The sequence below is a fragment of the Monodelphis domestica genome, chromosome 7 (genome assembly GCF_027887165.1).
Source record: "Monodelphis domestica isolate mMonDom1 chromosome 7, mMonDom1.pri, whole genome shotgun sequence".
NCBI lineage: Eukaryota > Metazoa > Chordata > Mammalia > Didelphimorphia > Didelphidae > Monodelphis > Monodelphis domestica.
This window is the reverse complement of record NC_077233.1, coordinates 144,919,990-144,936,155: the sequence shown is the minus strand read 5'-3', so window position 1 is coordinate 144,936,155 and position 16,166 is coordinate 144,919,990. Positions and strand designations below refer to the sequence as shown.

Here is a 16,166-nt window from a genome sequence, read left to right as displayed (position 1 = left end):
GAGATTTAGTCTATGCTGTCAAGTCAGAGCTCCCTTGGAGAGAAGCCGGGATCCACGGGGCCTCGAATGCAGTATCAAATTTTTTCAATTCTTCAATTTTTTTCAAATTTCAAATTTTTCAAATATTTCTGTTCCTCAGGGAGGCATACCGAGGCCAGGGAGTTTGAGTTAAGACAAGCGAGGGCTTCCCAGGCCAGAGAAAGACCTGATCGTGAAAAGCCCCAGATGACTTCAAAAACTCATTTCAGTGGGACTCTGTACCCCACAGGTGATCATTCCAATGCAGACTAAACAGCCAAGATCTTCCATTTTACTATACATCTCTTTATTATCATCATTCATTTGCTCCCAAGCTATCCTTCCTGAAGGCACAGATTGGATAAATTAGGCTTCTTCCCTTTCTATCTTAGCTTGATCCCCAAGTGGTCCACGAAGTGCTCTCAGATCTCGCAGCCTGGATCCTAAACCCTTGGAATCTGTGTTCTGGCAGCTTGCTCACCGCTGATCCCGGAAAGTTCAAATGTTAACTTGGAAATCACACAGAATCACCAGAGTGGGCAGAAAAACCACTGTTTAATCAGGACAGCGATAAGTCCCATCTCTGGCCCTTTACTCAAGAGTCCGGTGCCACAGCTTTTACAGGGTTCACACCCTGGACTCTGGGGACATTATACTTGGGAGTGACACGGCACTAGATGAAGACTCCCAGGAACAAAGAATTTGGGGAACCTATATGCCATTTGGGGAATCCAGGGGCAGGGAAAGATGATTGACATTATTGTAGCTACAAAGAAAATGGGAGTGCTCAAACTATACTGACAGGATACAATCAAGCAGGGGAAAAGAATCACAGCTAGAGGATAGGGTTTAAGGGAAGGGGCTGCTTACAAAGGATGCTAAAGGATGGTCCTTCCTTGCCCAGGTGTGGATCCTCTGGGGAAAGGGTCTCTGATACAATAGGGGAGACTACCCTAGACAAAAAGGGTCCTTAGCATATGCTAGATATAGCATATTTACCCTGGGGTTCATTATTCAGTCTGAAACTGCTAGCCTGAGATTCCCTTCTGGGTGGATTCTCACTGGAACCAAGAACAATTACAAACTTTGGGTCTTCAACTTAGAAGCTAGTCCTAAAACTTGGGGTTCATCAGATCTTACTAGGCTACAAGTTTGGGGTTTCAGGATTCCACATTGACAATTCCATTGGGTTCTATCTAAGACATTTGTCATGTCCCCTAAACTATGAGGGTCACCTCCTGTGTCTTCAGGCAGACCCTGGTCAGATGAACACACCCCAGACTTGTGCTGGGGGAGGCAGTTTTCCATCTATGGTGTCCTCCTGGCTAGATTCAACATTATCTTCTAAATTAATAAATTTCTCTTTTTATTTTTAAGCTAAGTCTCAGAGTCTTGCATTCTTATAAAGGGTCCCCTTCCCAAACTCAGGGGGTTCACTTAAAGCCCCCCACAACAAGGGAACCCTAATTCTCCCTGAGGCACCTTTAGAATTCAGAGAAGTCTTTTAACCAAGGAGCTTTGGGTGGTGCTCACTACTCCTAGCCCAAAGGGAGCCAGTTCAGATCTGTAATGAAGAAACCCCTAAGGACACACTTCAGAGGATCCTATATCCCTTCTTTCCTAGAGTCCGGAAGAAAGACATCTAAAGGAGTAGGAAGATCTAAGTAAACTCAGACCTGGTTCTCACTCTCAGGGACCTGAAGAGATCATCTGGTTCACTCTGCTTCTGTTTTGGTCCCATGAAGTTAGATATCAAGTTGGTTAAGGGACTTGCCCAGGATTCCAAAGTAAGTGGTGGAGGGCTACCTCAGATCTTTTATCTGTGAACTCAGAGGCCTTCCCACAACACTAGTGCTTTATGCAAGTCAAGGGAGAGAGGTAGAGGTACATGCAATTATGTACCTGAGATCTTGGCAGCCATAAGGAGAACAGGATAGGAATCAGTTACTTTCCTAACCTTCCCCCTGATCATAGCAGCCTTGAAGCTCTACACTAGACCAAGGGGGGATGGAGGCGGAGGAGAGAGAGAAGAGGAGGAAAAAGATTATTTTCCAGGTGTCTCAGGGCTATCCCTTCTCCATCTTGGCTTTCCCTCCTCTCAAAGTAAGATGGCCATGGGGAGGATGGGGCTACCTTTCTCTCTTGCTGTTTTGAACAGCAGCCTAGTTAATTTTCCCTAGGCCCTTAGGCAACTTAGGGCTAAGACCAACCTTCAGAAGGAATCTCTTCCTAAAGCACATCTGCTTTTGGTGGATAAGGCAGCTTAGGTCCTACTTAAAGTGCATCTAACCCCACCTAGAGAAGAGATTTAGAGAGCTAGTAAGCAAGAAAGGCAAAAGGAAGGAAATATATCCTGGAAGAAAAATGGAGAGGAAGATTATCATGGAACCAGCCAGTCACCCTTCTCTAAGGGATCAGAGGGGAGGGGAAGACCACAGCAATGACTTCCAATCTGGGCCTCCTGGAAAACCTAGAAAGTCAGAGCAAGACAGAACATGTAATGTTAATGCTGAAATGAACCACAGAAAACAGCTGATGCAACTTCCTCATTTTACACAGGGAAACTGAAATCCAGGGAGGAAACCTCTGACTTGTTCAACTGAAGCTCACTTCCATCCTAGCTTCAGTGGCACTGTTATGCCATTTGGGGAGGTTGTTCCTTAATCATCTGGTGAGCCAGATCCATGAGAGGAATGCTGTGGGAAGAGTCAGGCCAGGTCAAGTCAGGAAAGGTCATGAAGAGGGCTGTGGTTTTGAAGGCTGAAGCTTGTACAGCATTCTCAGGTAGTTACTCCCTCCACCAGCAAGGGAGTCTTTTCACTGCCTTACCCAGAAGCAGGGAACCCTGCCAGCTTCTCCTAAGGAGAACATCATTAGTTTGCTTTGGGGCCAAAGGTCAGAACCAGGGAGCCTTTAAGCCCTAGAGCTCGGCCACCTGTCACCATGCAAAGCTGAGTGCATACAGAGCACAACATGAAAACAGCCAGAGGCTGTCTGGGACACCAGAGTACCTTTCTAAAGGAGAGGCACAGGGCCAGCTGTGCCCATGAGTGGCTAATTAGAGATACCTCTTTCTCCTGCCTTTAGGCAAGAGATAATGAATCCATCTAAAGGGAAAAAGCCTGAGACACATAGCAAGGGATCGAAGGTACCTTTAACAAAGTGACAGTTGGAAACAGTAAGGGAACACAGGAGCAGTTCGCTTTTTTATGATGTTGTACAGAGCTCTCTTCCCATTCGGATAGAGAAGTGGAAATATTGTTATCCCCATTTTAGAGTTGAGGAAGCTGAGGCTGAGACTCTGTGATGTGTCCAGAGTAACATGGCCATGAGGCAGTTAGATTTCAGTGCCCTTTCTACCATCCCACATTGCCTCCCTTAGAACTTTTCCCTAAATTTGGACCATTTCCAAATCAAATTAAGTTGCCTTTTATGTTTCGATCTGTTACTGATAGTGTTTTCGAGGACAGAGCCAAGGACAGGGCCTGCACTGAGTATAAAAACTTTGGGAACCATTTCCCTGGTCCCAGTTGATTAATTCTGGGGCAGAAAGTGCTTGGATAGAAGAGGCATTAAACAAATGTGAGTTGGTATCACTAGCTTTAGTTTTTCACTTCACCTCAAAGGCAATGACTAAAGCTAAAAGCCAAACAAAATCCTAAGTCTTAGTGTCAGAGCTTTAACCAGTAGTACAGCCATACAGCAAGCTAGTTTGGGAGACCTAAGTTGCTGACATTTTTATCAGGTTTTTTGTGTGACCTGAGACATACCTTCTGTGTAACACCTTCTAGGCCTCTGCATACAATGGAAACAAGAGCCAGATTCCAGACAACCCACAGATCTGTGAGAGCAAACTAGGTGATGCCCTCAAGGAGTCTGTTTTGTGTATGAAGGAAAGCTGTCATCATGAACTAGGACAAGCCTTGAGCACAAGTTCTGACTTGTTCCAAATGATCCAGATTGCTGAGAACCACTTCCCAATATCAAATACAGCTCCTAGAGTATATAGCACTGGACCTGACTCTTAACAGGATACTGGCACAGGCAGTCTGGAAGGCAACATCTTCCTGAGACAATGAAAAACCTTGACTTAAGAGATCATGTGATCCTTATTCATAGGATCACAGAGTTAGGAGTACAGAGGACCTCAAGAGACTATTCTATTCAGATCTCCTCATCCTGTACATGAGGAACTGAGGCCCAGAAAGGTTGTCACTTGGCCAAGGTCACAATAATAAGGAGTAGCAGAGCTACTCAAAACCAGGCCCTTTGATACTCAAAATCCAGCCCTCTTTCCACTGCATGTTTTTGTCAAACTGAAGATTCTATAGTTTTAATAAAATTTTTAGAACACACACACAAAAAGTTAGGAGGTCATCTACTTTGTGTGAAGGGCTTCCAAGAACTAGAAATATCTTCAAGAGCATCCACAGTATTTTGGTTACATAACAAGAAACTACAGGGTATGTGACAGGCTGCAGATAGTGGTTCTATTGCACCAGGCTTCACTAGCTTCTAATCCCTGGTAGGGGTGGCTAAAGGAATGCACTGGTCAGTAACTGGATCCTTGGATGGGTTGTTTATTGTTCCTTTGAATAACTGGTCTCAGAGAATAAAGGTGCCAAGTTCAAAGTATCAACAGGAGCTCAAGGTGCCCATGATTTAGAGCTGGTCTGTCACTCTGGTTTCTGCCAGAGGCAGGCCAGGAGCTCTGTTGAGCAGGGATGCAGGAAGTCTTCATCTATTCTGCTTCCCAAATCCTTGTGAAATAAGCAGCAGTGGGTTTGGCCTGGATAAGATGATGGTGATAAGAAACAAAGGGTCTCTTAGTGAAACAGTCTGGTCTCTGGGAAGTTCCTGCCCACTAGGCTTTCTTTTGCATTACAGCTGGCTGAGAGAGTGCCTGCTCTTGAAGCTGTTGAATGAGTTCTTCCACGTATACTTTGAACAGAGGGACAGGGTCCTGAAAAGGGAAGAAATAGTGGGTGAGGGTCTTACAGATGTGCAAAATTAATATTGAACTGGGATGTTTTTGTGAAACAAATTTCCCTTTGGCCCCACCCAAGTGTAGTCTGATTCTAAGGTCAGGCTGAAACAGTTTCTCCCTCAGGCTATGAAACTGGGTTGAGTCTTCCCTTCTTTTGTTTAGACCTTAAAAGGATTAAGGGCAGGGCTGACCAGCTATGGTGAACCCTTGGATCGATCTGAAAGATTAAGGAAGTGAGCCAAATCTTCAGTCACTTTAGGCCAATACGAGGGGAGGAAAGGGTGTGCCAATGTTCTATGAACAAAAGACCAGTCTCTTCCTGTGATAAAGCAATGAGGGAGGAGTTGAGGTCTTCTAAGTTCACCTCCACAGTGGCTATTTATGAATCAGAGAAGTCTTGGGATGTCCAGGGGAGGGACTGAGTAAATGAGCTCACAAGGGATATAAAAAGAGCTGCTGGAGTTTGCTCTTGGTACCTATTTGCATTGTGGAGGGTATGAAAAGAAAACCACAGTCAGTGCCAGTTTGGTACTTATCCTCTTCTTCCATGCATTTGAACAAGCTCTCCTCTTATGCCTTAAAAGATGGAGCAATGCAGAGGGGACAGGCCTGGGAGGGAGAAGGTCTAGATTCTAACACTTCACTGTGTTAGAATGTGGCTGGACAAGTTTCTGAGGAACATCTTGCTCAGTCTCAGCTTCTGCAACTATAAAGTGACACTCTAACACAAAAAAGTTTTTGGTAAGAAAGCAATTGCAATATGCTATATGAAATAAATAAGTAAATAATTTTATCTTGGCTGCTGATTCACTTAAGCAGTTATTCAAAGTCATTATTAAATGTCATCTACCTGCCAGATTATTCCATGAAGTTAGTTCCTTGATCTATTCAACTGAAAATGATCCATTGCTTTTTGAATCTCCTAGGCCTGGTAGATCTCTCCAATATAGCTAATCATTTTGTAATCTCTACCACAATCGGTGCACTTCTGAAGCCTCTTACTCAACTATAATCTCCTTGAGGAGAGGGGTCTTGTCTATTACCTTAGTATTTCTTCAAGCACTTAGCACATGGCAGTATACATAGGAAAACTTTAAGTGCTTTGTTGTTCACATTATACATGGTTTAGGAGTCTTAAGATGGGATCCTTTGTTTTATACTATCTAGACTGTGCATTTTGTATATAGCTTTATCTTTTTGCCCATTATAAATAAACTTGCTAAACTGATGTTTGAGTGGGTTGAAGGATGAGAAGGGTAGCTACAACAAAAGGATAAAGGGGAGTTGCAGCTCTGAGTCTCTGAGTCACAAAAGCAATAGAAAAAGGAGAAAGGCTCAGAACAGGAGTCAAGACTTGGTCTGTTCCTGTTCTTTACCCAGGGCTGATATAGTTTTTTTTCATAGCTTCATGCCCATCTTGGCCATCATTTTTAGCCTGTCACCTTGAGAGGATGATGCCTGATGCCTCTTTACTGTTTTAACAGCTCCCCTTGTCCTTTCACAGGTCACTTTTCTTTGGTCAGATCTAAATAACCTGGAATACCAGTTTAGGTATCAGACAACAGTGGATGCTGCTCTTAGCCCTTGAAAGACCCTGTTCTTGATACTCACTTTTTTTTCCAGGAGCCTCTGTTTTTCCACTGCTTCCTCTAATGTCAGCCCTACCCATTCAGCCTCATCTTCTGGGATCACAAACTCCTAGGGTGTTTAAAAAAAAAAAAAGGAAACATGGAGAATGATCTAAGATCTTGTGAGGTAGTGGTAATAATAATAAAAATGATAGCTAACATTTGAATAGTTTTTTAAGGTATGGAAAATGCATCACAAACATAGCTGAAAGAACACTAGGCCAAGGCATCAGAAGACCTGTGTCTGAATCTCAGTTCTGTCATTACCAAGTTAGGTTGCCTTACAAGTTTTCTAGTTTGTAAAATGGTGATAAAAATAGTCATTCTAAGGAAAGCGTTTTATAAACTGTCAAGTGCCTGCATGCGCTTCATAAGTTACATTTGTTGAACTGAATATAATTGTATACACACACACACACACACACACACACACACACACACATATGTAACTAGTAAGTTTAGTGGAGCAGTCACTTGTGCCAGAGGTCAGAAAAAGAGGGAACACCCATTTGAAGAAGAGTGAAGGCAGTAACAGGCTCCAGGTCTCAGGCTGAATAACCATGGATGAGTTAACTCAAATGGATGTTCAGAATTTGGCCAAAAAATCAGTTTGGCTATTCACCTTGTACTTGTTATAAATAGCTTCTCTCTTTTCTGGATCATCTGGGTGAAGCTGAGGGTCCCTCCGGGCAAGACGCAATAGCATTCCTCTTTTCAAGTCCATCCCAAACTTGGAGCACAGATCCTCTTTTGGAGTCTGAAGGGAAGTTCACACACATTAATCAAGAACAGATCATGTAAATGAATTTGGTTTTTCAATAATTTTCTGGAATGCAAATGAAACCCATTATCACAGAGCCTTTGACAGGTTTCTGTCAGGCCACATCCAGATCTGGTTCAGCCCTCCCACTCTCTAACATGGATGGTCAGGGTCTCTTACAGACTAGATGGGGGCTGACTTCACTTTTTCTGGGGGAAAAGATAGGTAAAAGAAAGCAGTGCTGAGGCCTAAAGGGATTGAACATCTCCCTTTTCCATACATAAAGACACATATAAATGTTTGCCTGAGTAAAACAGAATTATTTTGATTATATTAAAGTATGCAAATTTTTGTTTTTAAGTACAGGTTCATATCAGAAATGAAAAACACTTTTAAATAAAATAGCCATTCTTTGGAGTGACTTTCATCATATGTTAGTCAATGGACCACTCAGGGGGTTCTGGACCATATTCAGAAAATAAAAGAATTTCAGAATGACCTCAATGGTCATCTATATTATCTCTATAGCTATCAGAAACTCCTTATACCAGAATGGCTGAACAAATTGTGGTATATGTTGGTGATGGAATACTATTGTGCTCAAAGGAATAATAAAGTGGAGGAATTCCATGGGAACTGGAATGACCTCCAGGAAGTGATGCAGAGCAAAAGGAGCAGAACCAGGAGAACATTGTACACAGAGAATGATACAGTGTGGTACAATCAAATGTAATAGACTTCTCCATTAGTGGCAATGCAGTGACCATGAACAACCCGGAGGGATCTATGAGAAAGAACACTATCCATATTCAGAGGAAAAACAGTGGGAGTAGAAACTCAGAAGAAAAATAACTGCTTGATTATATGGGTCAAAAGGGATATGATTGGGGATGTAGACTCTAAATGAACATTCTAATGCAAACATAATAACATGGAAATGGGTTCTTATCAAGGACACATGCTATTACATGTGGAACTGTGTATGGGCTATGGGAGGGGTGGAGGGAGGATGTGAATCTTAAAATTTCTCAGACTTGTGAATCTTAAAACTTCTCAGACTCTACCTTAGAACATTTGGTTAGGACCATTCCCCATTTTAAAACAATGAAGGGACTTTGGTCAGGAATGTGAGAACTTTACATTACTCCACCCATACTTAGGCATACTTTAGGGGAAGATAAGAGTTGTGAACTCCTTACTGAACAATGATAAGTTCTTAACCCATACTTATAGTGAGGCCAAGCCCTTAAGCTAGGTCTATTTTTAGATCTAATACAAAAGGGTGCTAAGTACCTATGAAGGTCAAATTAATCACTAAAAGATTAGGCAACTTGCAAACTTGCAAGGGACAAGCTTAACAAAAGAGGTGTGAAGTTTTAGTCTACCCAGAGAAGTTGAGAACTAAAGATGTGAATTAAGAATGGCGAGTCCTGTGAAAACTCTACTGTGATTGGTAGATGTGAAAACTTAGGGAAGGTGACATAGGAGAAAATTCTCTTTAAAAGGAGGCCAGAAGGCCTCTGAAGGAAATGCAGCTATGGAGCTGAATTGAAGGCTGGTCTCTCTCTTGGTGGCTGAAAATAATTCAGCCTTGGAAGCTGAAGTGGAGCTTCCTGAGCTAAACTGGAGGGTCTCTCTGAACACTAGAGTTTTGCTTGGAAGGATCTTGATTAAAGAAGTGATCAAAGACTGACTGGTCTCTCTTAAGGCTTAAAGCCTAGCCTGGCCTAGGCTTTTTCCTACTATTCCCTCTTACTCTGTTTCTCTCCCTTCCCTTAATTCCTTATTTGTATTAATTAAAATCTCCATAAAAACCCAGCTGACTTGGGTATATTTCATATTTGGGAATTTTTCCTATGGTGACCACTTTATTTTTAATATAAAATCAAGACAATGTCTTGAAACCATATTTTCGGGGTCACAGTTTATGTCAAACACTCTATTATTTGTCACAAGGAATAGAAAATGATTTTTGTAACCAAGAAATAATGTTTGAAATTGACCAAATAAAAATTAAAAATGGAGAAAAAAAAAGAAACTCCTTATACCATATCCTAGAATCTGAACACATTGTTATCCACAAGTTCTCTAGTTCTCTAGTGATAGAAGAATCACCACTACCCAAGGCAGATCCAGTGCAATCTCTTTTGGGATTGTGCGGATTATTTGGAAGTTTTTCCTTATATCAGGTTATAATCTGCAGCAATATCTTAGTTTTGTCCTTTGAGGAAGTCAAGCACAAGTTTAATTAATTTTTTTGTCTGAACCTGTGATTTCACTTGTGTATGCGATTTTTGTTTTCTCCCCATGAGAAAATCCTTTATCAATGAATATCAGAAACCATTCTGCAATTTATCATCTTAGAGAGTTAGTTGTCAGAGACACTGAGAGATTCAATGATTTGCCAATAGTCACACATGGGCAGGATTAAACAAGTTATCCTGCCAAGAGTGATAATCTAATCCATTTTCCACATGACTACCCAAAGAATTATAGGATCTTAAGATGCAGAGCTCAAAAAGTTGAAGATAATTATCACTTGTCATTCTTTTCATACATTATTCCCATCCCCCAATAAGTCTCTTCTTTGCCAAGCTAAGCACAGTTCTTTCACTTTATATTGGTCCTTATGTTGTCACACAGCTTCCAGCTCTCTCATCATCCAGGGTATGTTCATTTGCCAACATCCTTTCTAAAATGTGAACTGAACATTGAAATACAGAGTAGACACCGAGAGTTTTATTCCCCAAAATACTGCAAAGGAAACTAAACCTTGAATCTCTATTTTAATGTCAAGTGCCAGCTGTGGCCACCAACCAAACTTAAGAGTAAGCCCAGGCAGAATGAAGCTGACCTGTTTCTAATTTTGATCCTGATCTCCCAAAATAAAAGCCGGCTTTTCTTTTTCCCTCTCCATAGTCCTGGGGCCTCACCTTGAGGATATAGAAATCAAATCCATAGGCTTCATCAATTAAGTCCAGAGTTCTCATGGTAACCATTGTTTTGAATTTCTTGTCCAAGATCTCACTGTAAAGCTCTCGTTCATACAGATGAGGCTTCCACGTCTTTCTTACACGCTTTGAGAGCTAAAGGCAAAAAAAAGTTTCTAAAAGTGAGCAAACTTCTCACATAATCACCAATGCTCTTCCTGAAAGAGAAGCAACATTTCCCTCTGCAATTGCCAAAACACACAGATTTGGTATTTCTTCCTTTCTTCAGTTGAGTTCCCACCTGCACTCACTTGCCCCATCTAGCTCAAGGTTTGCTGCTGCTTCTCTCTTCCTATCTCATGTGTAGTCCTGTCATCCATCCTATTCTTTTGGTTCAAGGGAAAGCCTCAACAAGGCAACAATACACAAAAACTTTGTAGGTTTATCAGAGGTTAGGACCTTGGGATATGAGAACCCTGCCTGAAAAAAGTTATGGTATTTATTTAATATAAATATTTAGTATGTTTATTCAGTATACAGAAGGGCCAATTTTTAAAAAGTTACCCAGAAAGTTATACTATATTAAGAGGGGCCTATTTTATTAAACTATCCATGTTGTCAGCACACCCAGCTGTCCTCTTTCTATTCTATATACCCCTACAATATGGACCTGATCTACCTGATTCAACCCTTGCCATTTTCATCCCCATTCATATTTCAAATTCCTAGCTAGCTCTGCCTCAGTCAGTCCCACTTTGAGTTCTGGAGTTCTCATCCTTCTCCTAACACTAATGACCTTCTAAAAGTTCCACTTTGCTAGAGACACATTAAACTTGGTGTTCATGGTTCACTGGTATTCACATTCCAAATAACTAAGCATGTGCAAAGACTAGGAGACTGAAGCTCATGTGATGTCAAAGGGTTCAGCTTGTGTAAAAAAGTGCTGAAGGGGACAAGAAAATTCAGGGACAAAGTAGGGAGAGCCAACAGGAGGTGACCAGAGGAGACATTCCTTTTTACCATGTTATTATTGATTTAGCAATAGCTAAAGGTGAGAAGATGTGCTTGATAGAGCAGGGAGAAGGGAGGGCAGGCTTACTCTACCAGGTCCTCTTCAAATCCAAGAACCTGCCACTACCAGGGGGAGAAAGGCCACCAGACTTTCACCCTCCCATTATAGAGGCATCTGTGATGCTAAGGAAGGAATGCTTGTTGTGGAATCAGAAGACCCGAGTTCAAGTCCTCTTTCCACACTAAGACTACCCTCATTAGCTTTGCCTCCTCACCAAAACATACATACACCACGCATGCACACACATGTACCTTGTCATTGTTGGTGTATCTGTAACCTCTGATCCAGCCCTCACCACCCCAGAGCCCCCGCTGGGATTCAGGGGGAAAGTATAGTGGGATGGGAACATCCTGGACAAGCTCACGTTGTCCATTCTTTGGATTTATCTTGTACTTGACTCCATGAGGTTTATAATGGACTGCAGTAGGTGTCCCTTCATTCTTCAATGACTTGAGGTAGTGTTCAGGCAAGCGAGAGTAAATCCCCTGGCTCAGCTTCAAGGTATTCCATAGTTTAGTAGGGTATTTGTGCAGTGGCATTATGGGGAATTACTGTGAAAGAAAAATGCCCCAAATAATTTGTAATATCATCACTCACATCATTAATTATAACACTGTAGAACTTAGAGCTAGAAAGAACTTCAGAGATCAACAAGGCCAAAGGTTCTCATTGTAGGGTCTATAGATATCTAAGAAGCCTAGAGACAAGTTTTTGAGGGAGGGGTAGTATCTATGAACTTGGATGTGAAAAAAAGTGACACTTTTATTTTCATTAACATCTAACTAAAATTTATCATTTCTTTCAATTATGAATTTATTTTAAAAAACATTATTCTGAGAAGGGATTCATGGCACCAAAAAGGTTAAGAACCCTTGATCTGGGGGGCAACTGGATGACTCTGTGGATTGAGAGCCAGGCCTAGAGAAAGGAGATCCTTGGTTCAAATCTGACCTCAGATACTTCCCAGCTGTGTGATCCTGGGCAAGTCATTTAACCCCCATTGCCTAGCCCTTGCCACTCTTCTGCCTTGGAACCAATACACAGTATTGATTCTAAGACAGAAGGTAAAGATTTAAAAAAAGAAAAAGAACCTTTGATCTAATGCAGCTCCTCCTTCACAGTTAAAGAAACTAAGATATCAGAGATGACAAAGCAACTTTCCCATAGTAACACAAATAACAAGTGTTAGGTTTGGTACACAAACCCATCTCTCTTCTTAAAGCCCTTATCTTCTGTCTTAGAATTGATTCTAAGTATTTGTTCCAAAGACAGAAGAGTGGTAAGGGCTAGGCACCTGGGGGGGGTGGGGGGGGCTGGGGAATGACTTCTCCAGGGTTACACAGCTAGGCCAAATAGGAACCCAGGCCCTCCTGGCCTGGCTTTCTATCCATTGAGCCACCTTGCTGCCCCTAATTTGTCTTTCTTAACCTAAAATCCTGGACTCTTTCCATAATATCAATCTGTTTTATTACACATTTTAACCAGTTTAATAAACAAAACAAAAAAACTAGGGTTAACAATGACCAGGTAAAGCGTAATAGAACCAGACACTCAAGTTTGGGTAATATCCCTCTCCTACTAACACTAGTCCAATTACTCTCTACCAACTGAAAGAATAAAGACTGAAATTTTTAGTTTGGTCCTTAAAGCTTTCCACAATCTGGCCTCTATAGATCTCACTGTATAAATCTGGGCAAATCATACCCCTTCTCTGGTCCAGCTTATAACAGTGCTCCAAAATGAGCTGTTCTCTGCCCCTTGCAGAGGCCTTGAGCTTTGTTTAACAGGTGACATTCTCCCTTATCTATCACTGGAAGGCAGGCATGTAATCACAGTTGAGTAGTCAGTCACATTACCATTCAGTTTTTACAGCTATAAAATGGAAACTGTAACCATTGCCTCCTATGCTTCTCATAGGTGTGATGAACAGGAAAGACCACAAATATAAATTCAAAAGTAAAAGAGCATTAAACTATTGTTGGGGAGGGGAGAGTCTATCACTTATACCAGCTGGGGGAAAGGGAAGAATATCATCTACTACCACTAAGGTCATGATATCAAAATATCAGAGTTAGAAGAGATCTTAGAGATCTTTCATTTTTAAGAACAGGTTTACCAGTGGAATTACTAGAGCTAGAAAGAACTATTTAATTTATGCCTGTAGAAAATCTTCAACTACTAATTTAATTCTACCTTAAAGGTAATTCTACCTTATTTAGGGTGCTATTAGTCTAAAGAAGCCAGAGGAGGGATATAATAACACTTTTAAACAGATGTCAGGTGAAAGAGGAATTCCATTTGTCCTATCTCTCCAGAAGCAGAACTGGTCAGGGGAAGGGGGTGCTTAGGAGGCAGATTTTGACCTAATATCAGAAAGAACTTCCTAACAATAATAGCTGTGTCCAACTCAGAATGGCTTGTAAGCTGGATTTAGTGTCTAGAAATCCAAGTATATACTTCCTACCTGGGTGAACCTGACAGAAACACTTCAAACATCTTTGGGACCGAGTTTCCTTCTATGTAAAATGAAGGGGTTGTATTAGATGGTGTTCAAGGATCCTTCTAACTATTTATGGGTCTATGAAGGGTTGAAAGGTCACTGATTCCTAGCCTAGTGCCCATAGGCCTCTTGAAAACAGAAGGGATAAGGGCAGCTAAGTGGCCTAGTGGATAGAGAACCAGACCTGGAGACTGGAGTCCTGAGTTCAAATCTAACCTCGGATATTTCTTTGCTGTTTGTACTTGTGAAAATCACTTAACCCCAGGGGCCTAGGACTTATCACTCTTCTGCCTAGGAACAGATACCTAGTATTGATTCTGTCTGGTAGTAGTGTAGTATAGTAGAGGAGAAAGAAAACTGACTCAGAAGGCTTTTAATTTTTCTTAATCAAGTCACTTGCTCTCTGGCATCCTTACCTACCAAAAGGAGGGGGTCGGGTTAGATGCCTTCTAAAATATAAGAATCCCTAAAAGATGATCATCCAGTTTGTGCTGAACTCTGTTGTTATAGAAAACCTGTCTCCTAAAAAAGACAACTCATTCCAAAGGTGGACACAGTTGATTGTTGGGGAGTTCTTTTTCTAATGTTGGGCCAAAACAGGCCTCCGAAGTGCCCCACTCCCCCGCCGCCCTCGTCATGCCTCTGGGGGCCAAAAGGACAAGTGGAATCCTTTCATCTGGGTCTCTCCTAAGTCTTTTCTTCTCTAGATGTTCCCTCTCCCTGGGTGCTGGTGCTCCCTCTTGGCGATGATCTCTAGGGATCTCCTCATGCCGGGAGTCATTATCCCGACCGCCTACAGAAGGGTGTCGCTGACTCTCGGAGTTTTAGGGGTACTCCAGAGGCCATCGAGTCCAACTTATACCTGAAAAGTAAGCGCCTTCTACAATATACTGTATTTATGACGGAAGGTTTCGAGACCTCAGGGCAGTTCTCCAGTCCCTTCCCCTCGCTCCCCGGTCCTCCCAGGACCATCTGACTTCTTAACTCTGGGTTGCCTTCACTTAGATTTCAAATAGAGAAAGCAGAAGCCACGGAAAACTCCTCCGACCCCCCCACCCCCCCCAAAGGACCCCACCAACACACCAAACTCACAAGCGCCCGCGGCCCCGGCGGAAGCGGAAGTCAAAGCCGGCATCCCTTCCTCCTCGCTCTGACAGGATAGGGGATCTGTCCATCACCGCCGGGCCAGACCACGTGGGAAATCCGTACGTATCCGAGGACAGAGCGGGAGAGGCGGGGCACCAAGAGGAAGCTGGGAAGATGGCTTTTACGGTGGGTGGAGACGGAAGCTATCTGATGCGGGGAAGCCGCAGCGGATTCCGTAGCTGACCCCCTCAAACCCCAGGCTCTTGGTTCAGCTTCAGCAGTCTTTTCCTGTGGTATCCATTACCTCCTCGAGGTGGATGGAGGTGCTACGCACTCTCCATTCAAAACTTCAGTCCGTGGGAATCAGATCACATCTGTCTTTTAAGAAGTTCCAGGCCAGATCTAGCCTCGCCACCTGAGGTCATTTTTATTGAACTGTTGGTGCCTGAAGTCACCTGCATCTTCCCTATTCCCAAATCTAATCACTTTTCCCCAATTCTCAATCCAGTCTGACCTACATTTGGCAATGTTCCCCTTTCTGAGGACTCTTCTCCATTGGGTTTTAGAGACTCCATGCTCTGCTGCTTCTCCTTTTTCTGTTCATACTTAATCACATTTGTGATTCTTATAGCACCACCTGAACACAGGCAGGATGTCTTAACTTTGAGGGAGATTAACAACAGAAGGGGACAAGCACTGCCCTGGCCCCCTTGCTACACTTTAAAAAATAAAACCCCCTTGCCTTCCAACTTAGAATCAATACTGTGTGTATTGGTTCCAAGGGAGAAGAGCAGTAAAGGCTAAGTGATAAAGGTTAAGTGACTTGCTTAGGGTCACACAGCTAGGAAGTATCTGAAGCCATATTTGAACCCAGGATCTCCTATCTCAAGGTCTGGCTTTCAATCCACTGAGCCACCTAGCTGCCCCACTCTTGAATATTTTTGACCATCCATGCTTATAACTTCAAACCATCACCTCTATGCAGATTTGTTACTCCTGAATCTTTATTGCCTATTTGGATCTGCAAAATTGTTTTGTTTGGTGTTTTCATTTGGAATATCCCATCCATTCCAAAAGGATATTGCATCAAATCTGGCCTCAGACACTTCCCAGCTGTGTGACCTTGAGCAAGTCACTTAACCCTCATTGCCTAGCCCATACCACTCTTCTACGTTGGAACCAATA

At 42.4% G+C, this 16,166-nt stretch overlaps 1 protein-coding gene across 4 annotated transcripts; it reads right to left on the bottom strand.

The window, feature by feature from the left end:
- Positions 1-4,582: 4,582 nt before the first annotated feature.
- On the bottom strand, positions 4,583-15,380 carry MRPL28 (mitochondrial ribosomal protein L28). Of its 4 annotated transcripts, XR_470308.3 has the most exons (7): positions 14,988-15,119; positions 11,647-11,946; positions 10,327-10,479; positions 7,256-7,390; positions 6,617-6,703; positions 5,482-5,711; positions 4,851-4,981 (listed from the first exon to the last, which is right to left on the bottom strand). XR_470308.3 is itself a non-coding variant. In XM_001365117.5 (6 exons), exons 2-6 carry the CDS (start codon positions 11,932-11,934, stop codon positions 4,883-4,885), a joined length of 762 nt encoding a protein of 253 aa, XP_001365154.1. In that variant the 5' UTR covers positions 11,935-11,946; positions 14,988-15,380; the 3' UTR covers positions 4,583-4,882. The 4 variants fall into 4 exon arrangements, 3 of the variants coding, with proteins under 3 accessions (XP_001365154.1, XP_016279627.1, XP_007499253.1); XM_001365117.5 differs by lacking the exon at positions 5,482-5,711 and having other exon boundaries at positions 4,583-4,981; positions 14,988-15,380; XM_016424141.2 differs by lacking the exon at positions 5,482-5,711 and having other exon boundaries at positions 4,583-4,981; positions 14,979-15,104.
- Between the last annotated feature and the right edge of the window lie 786 nt (positions 15,381-16,166).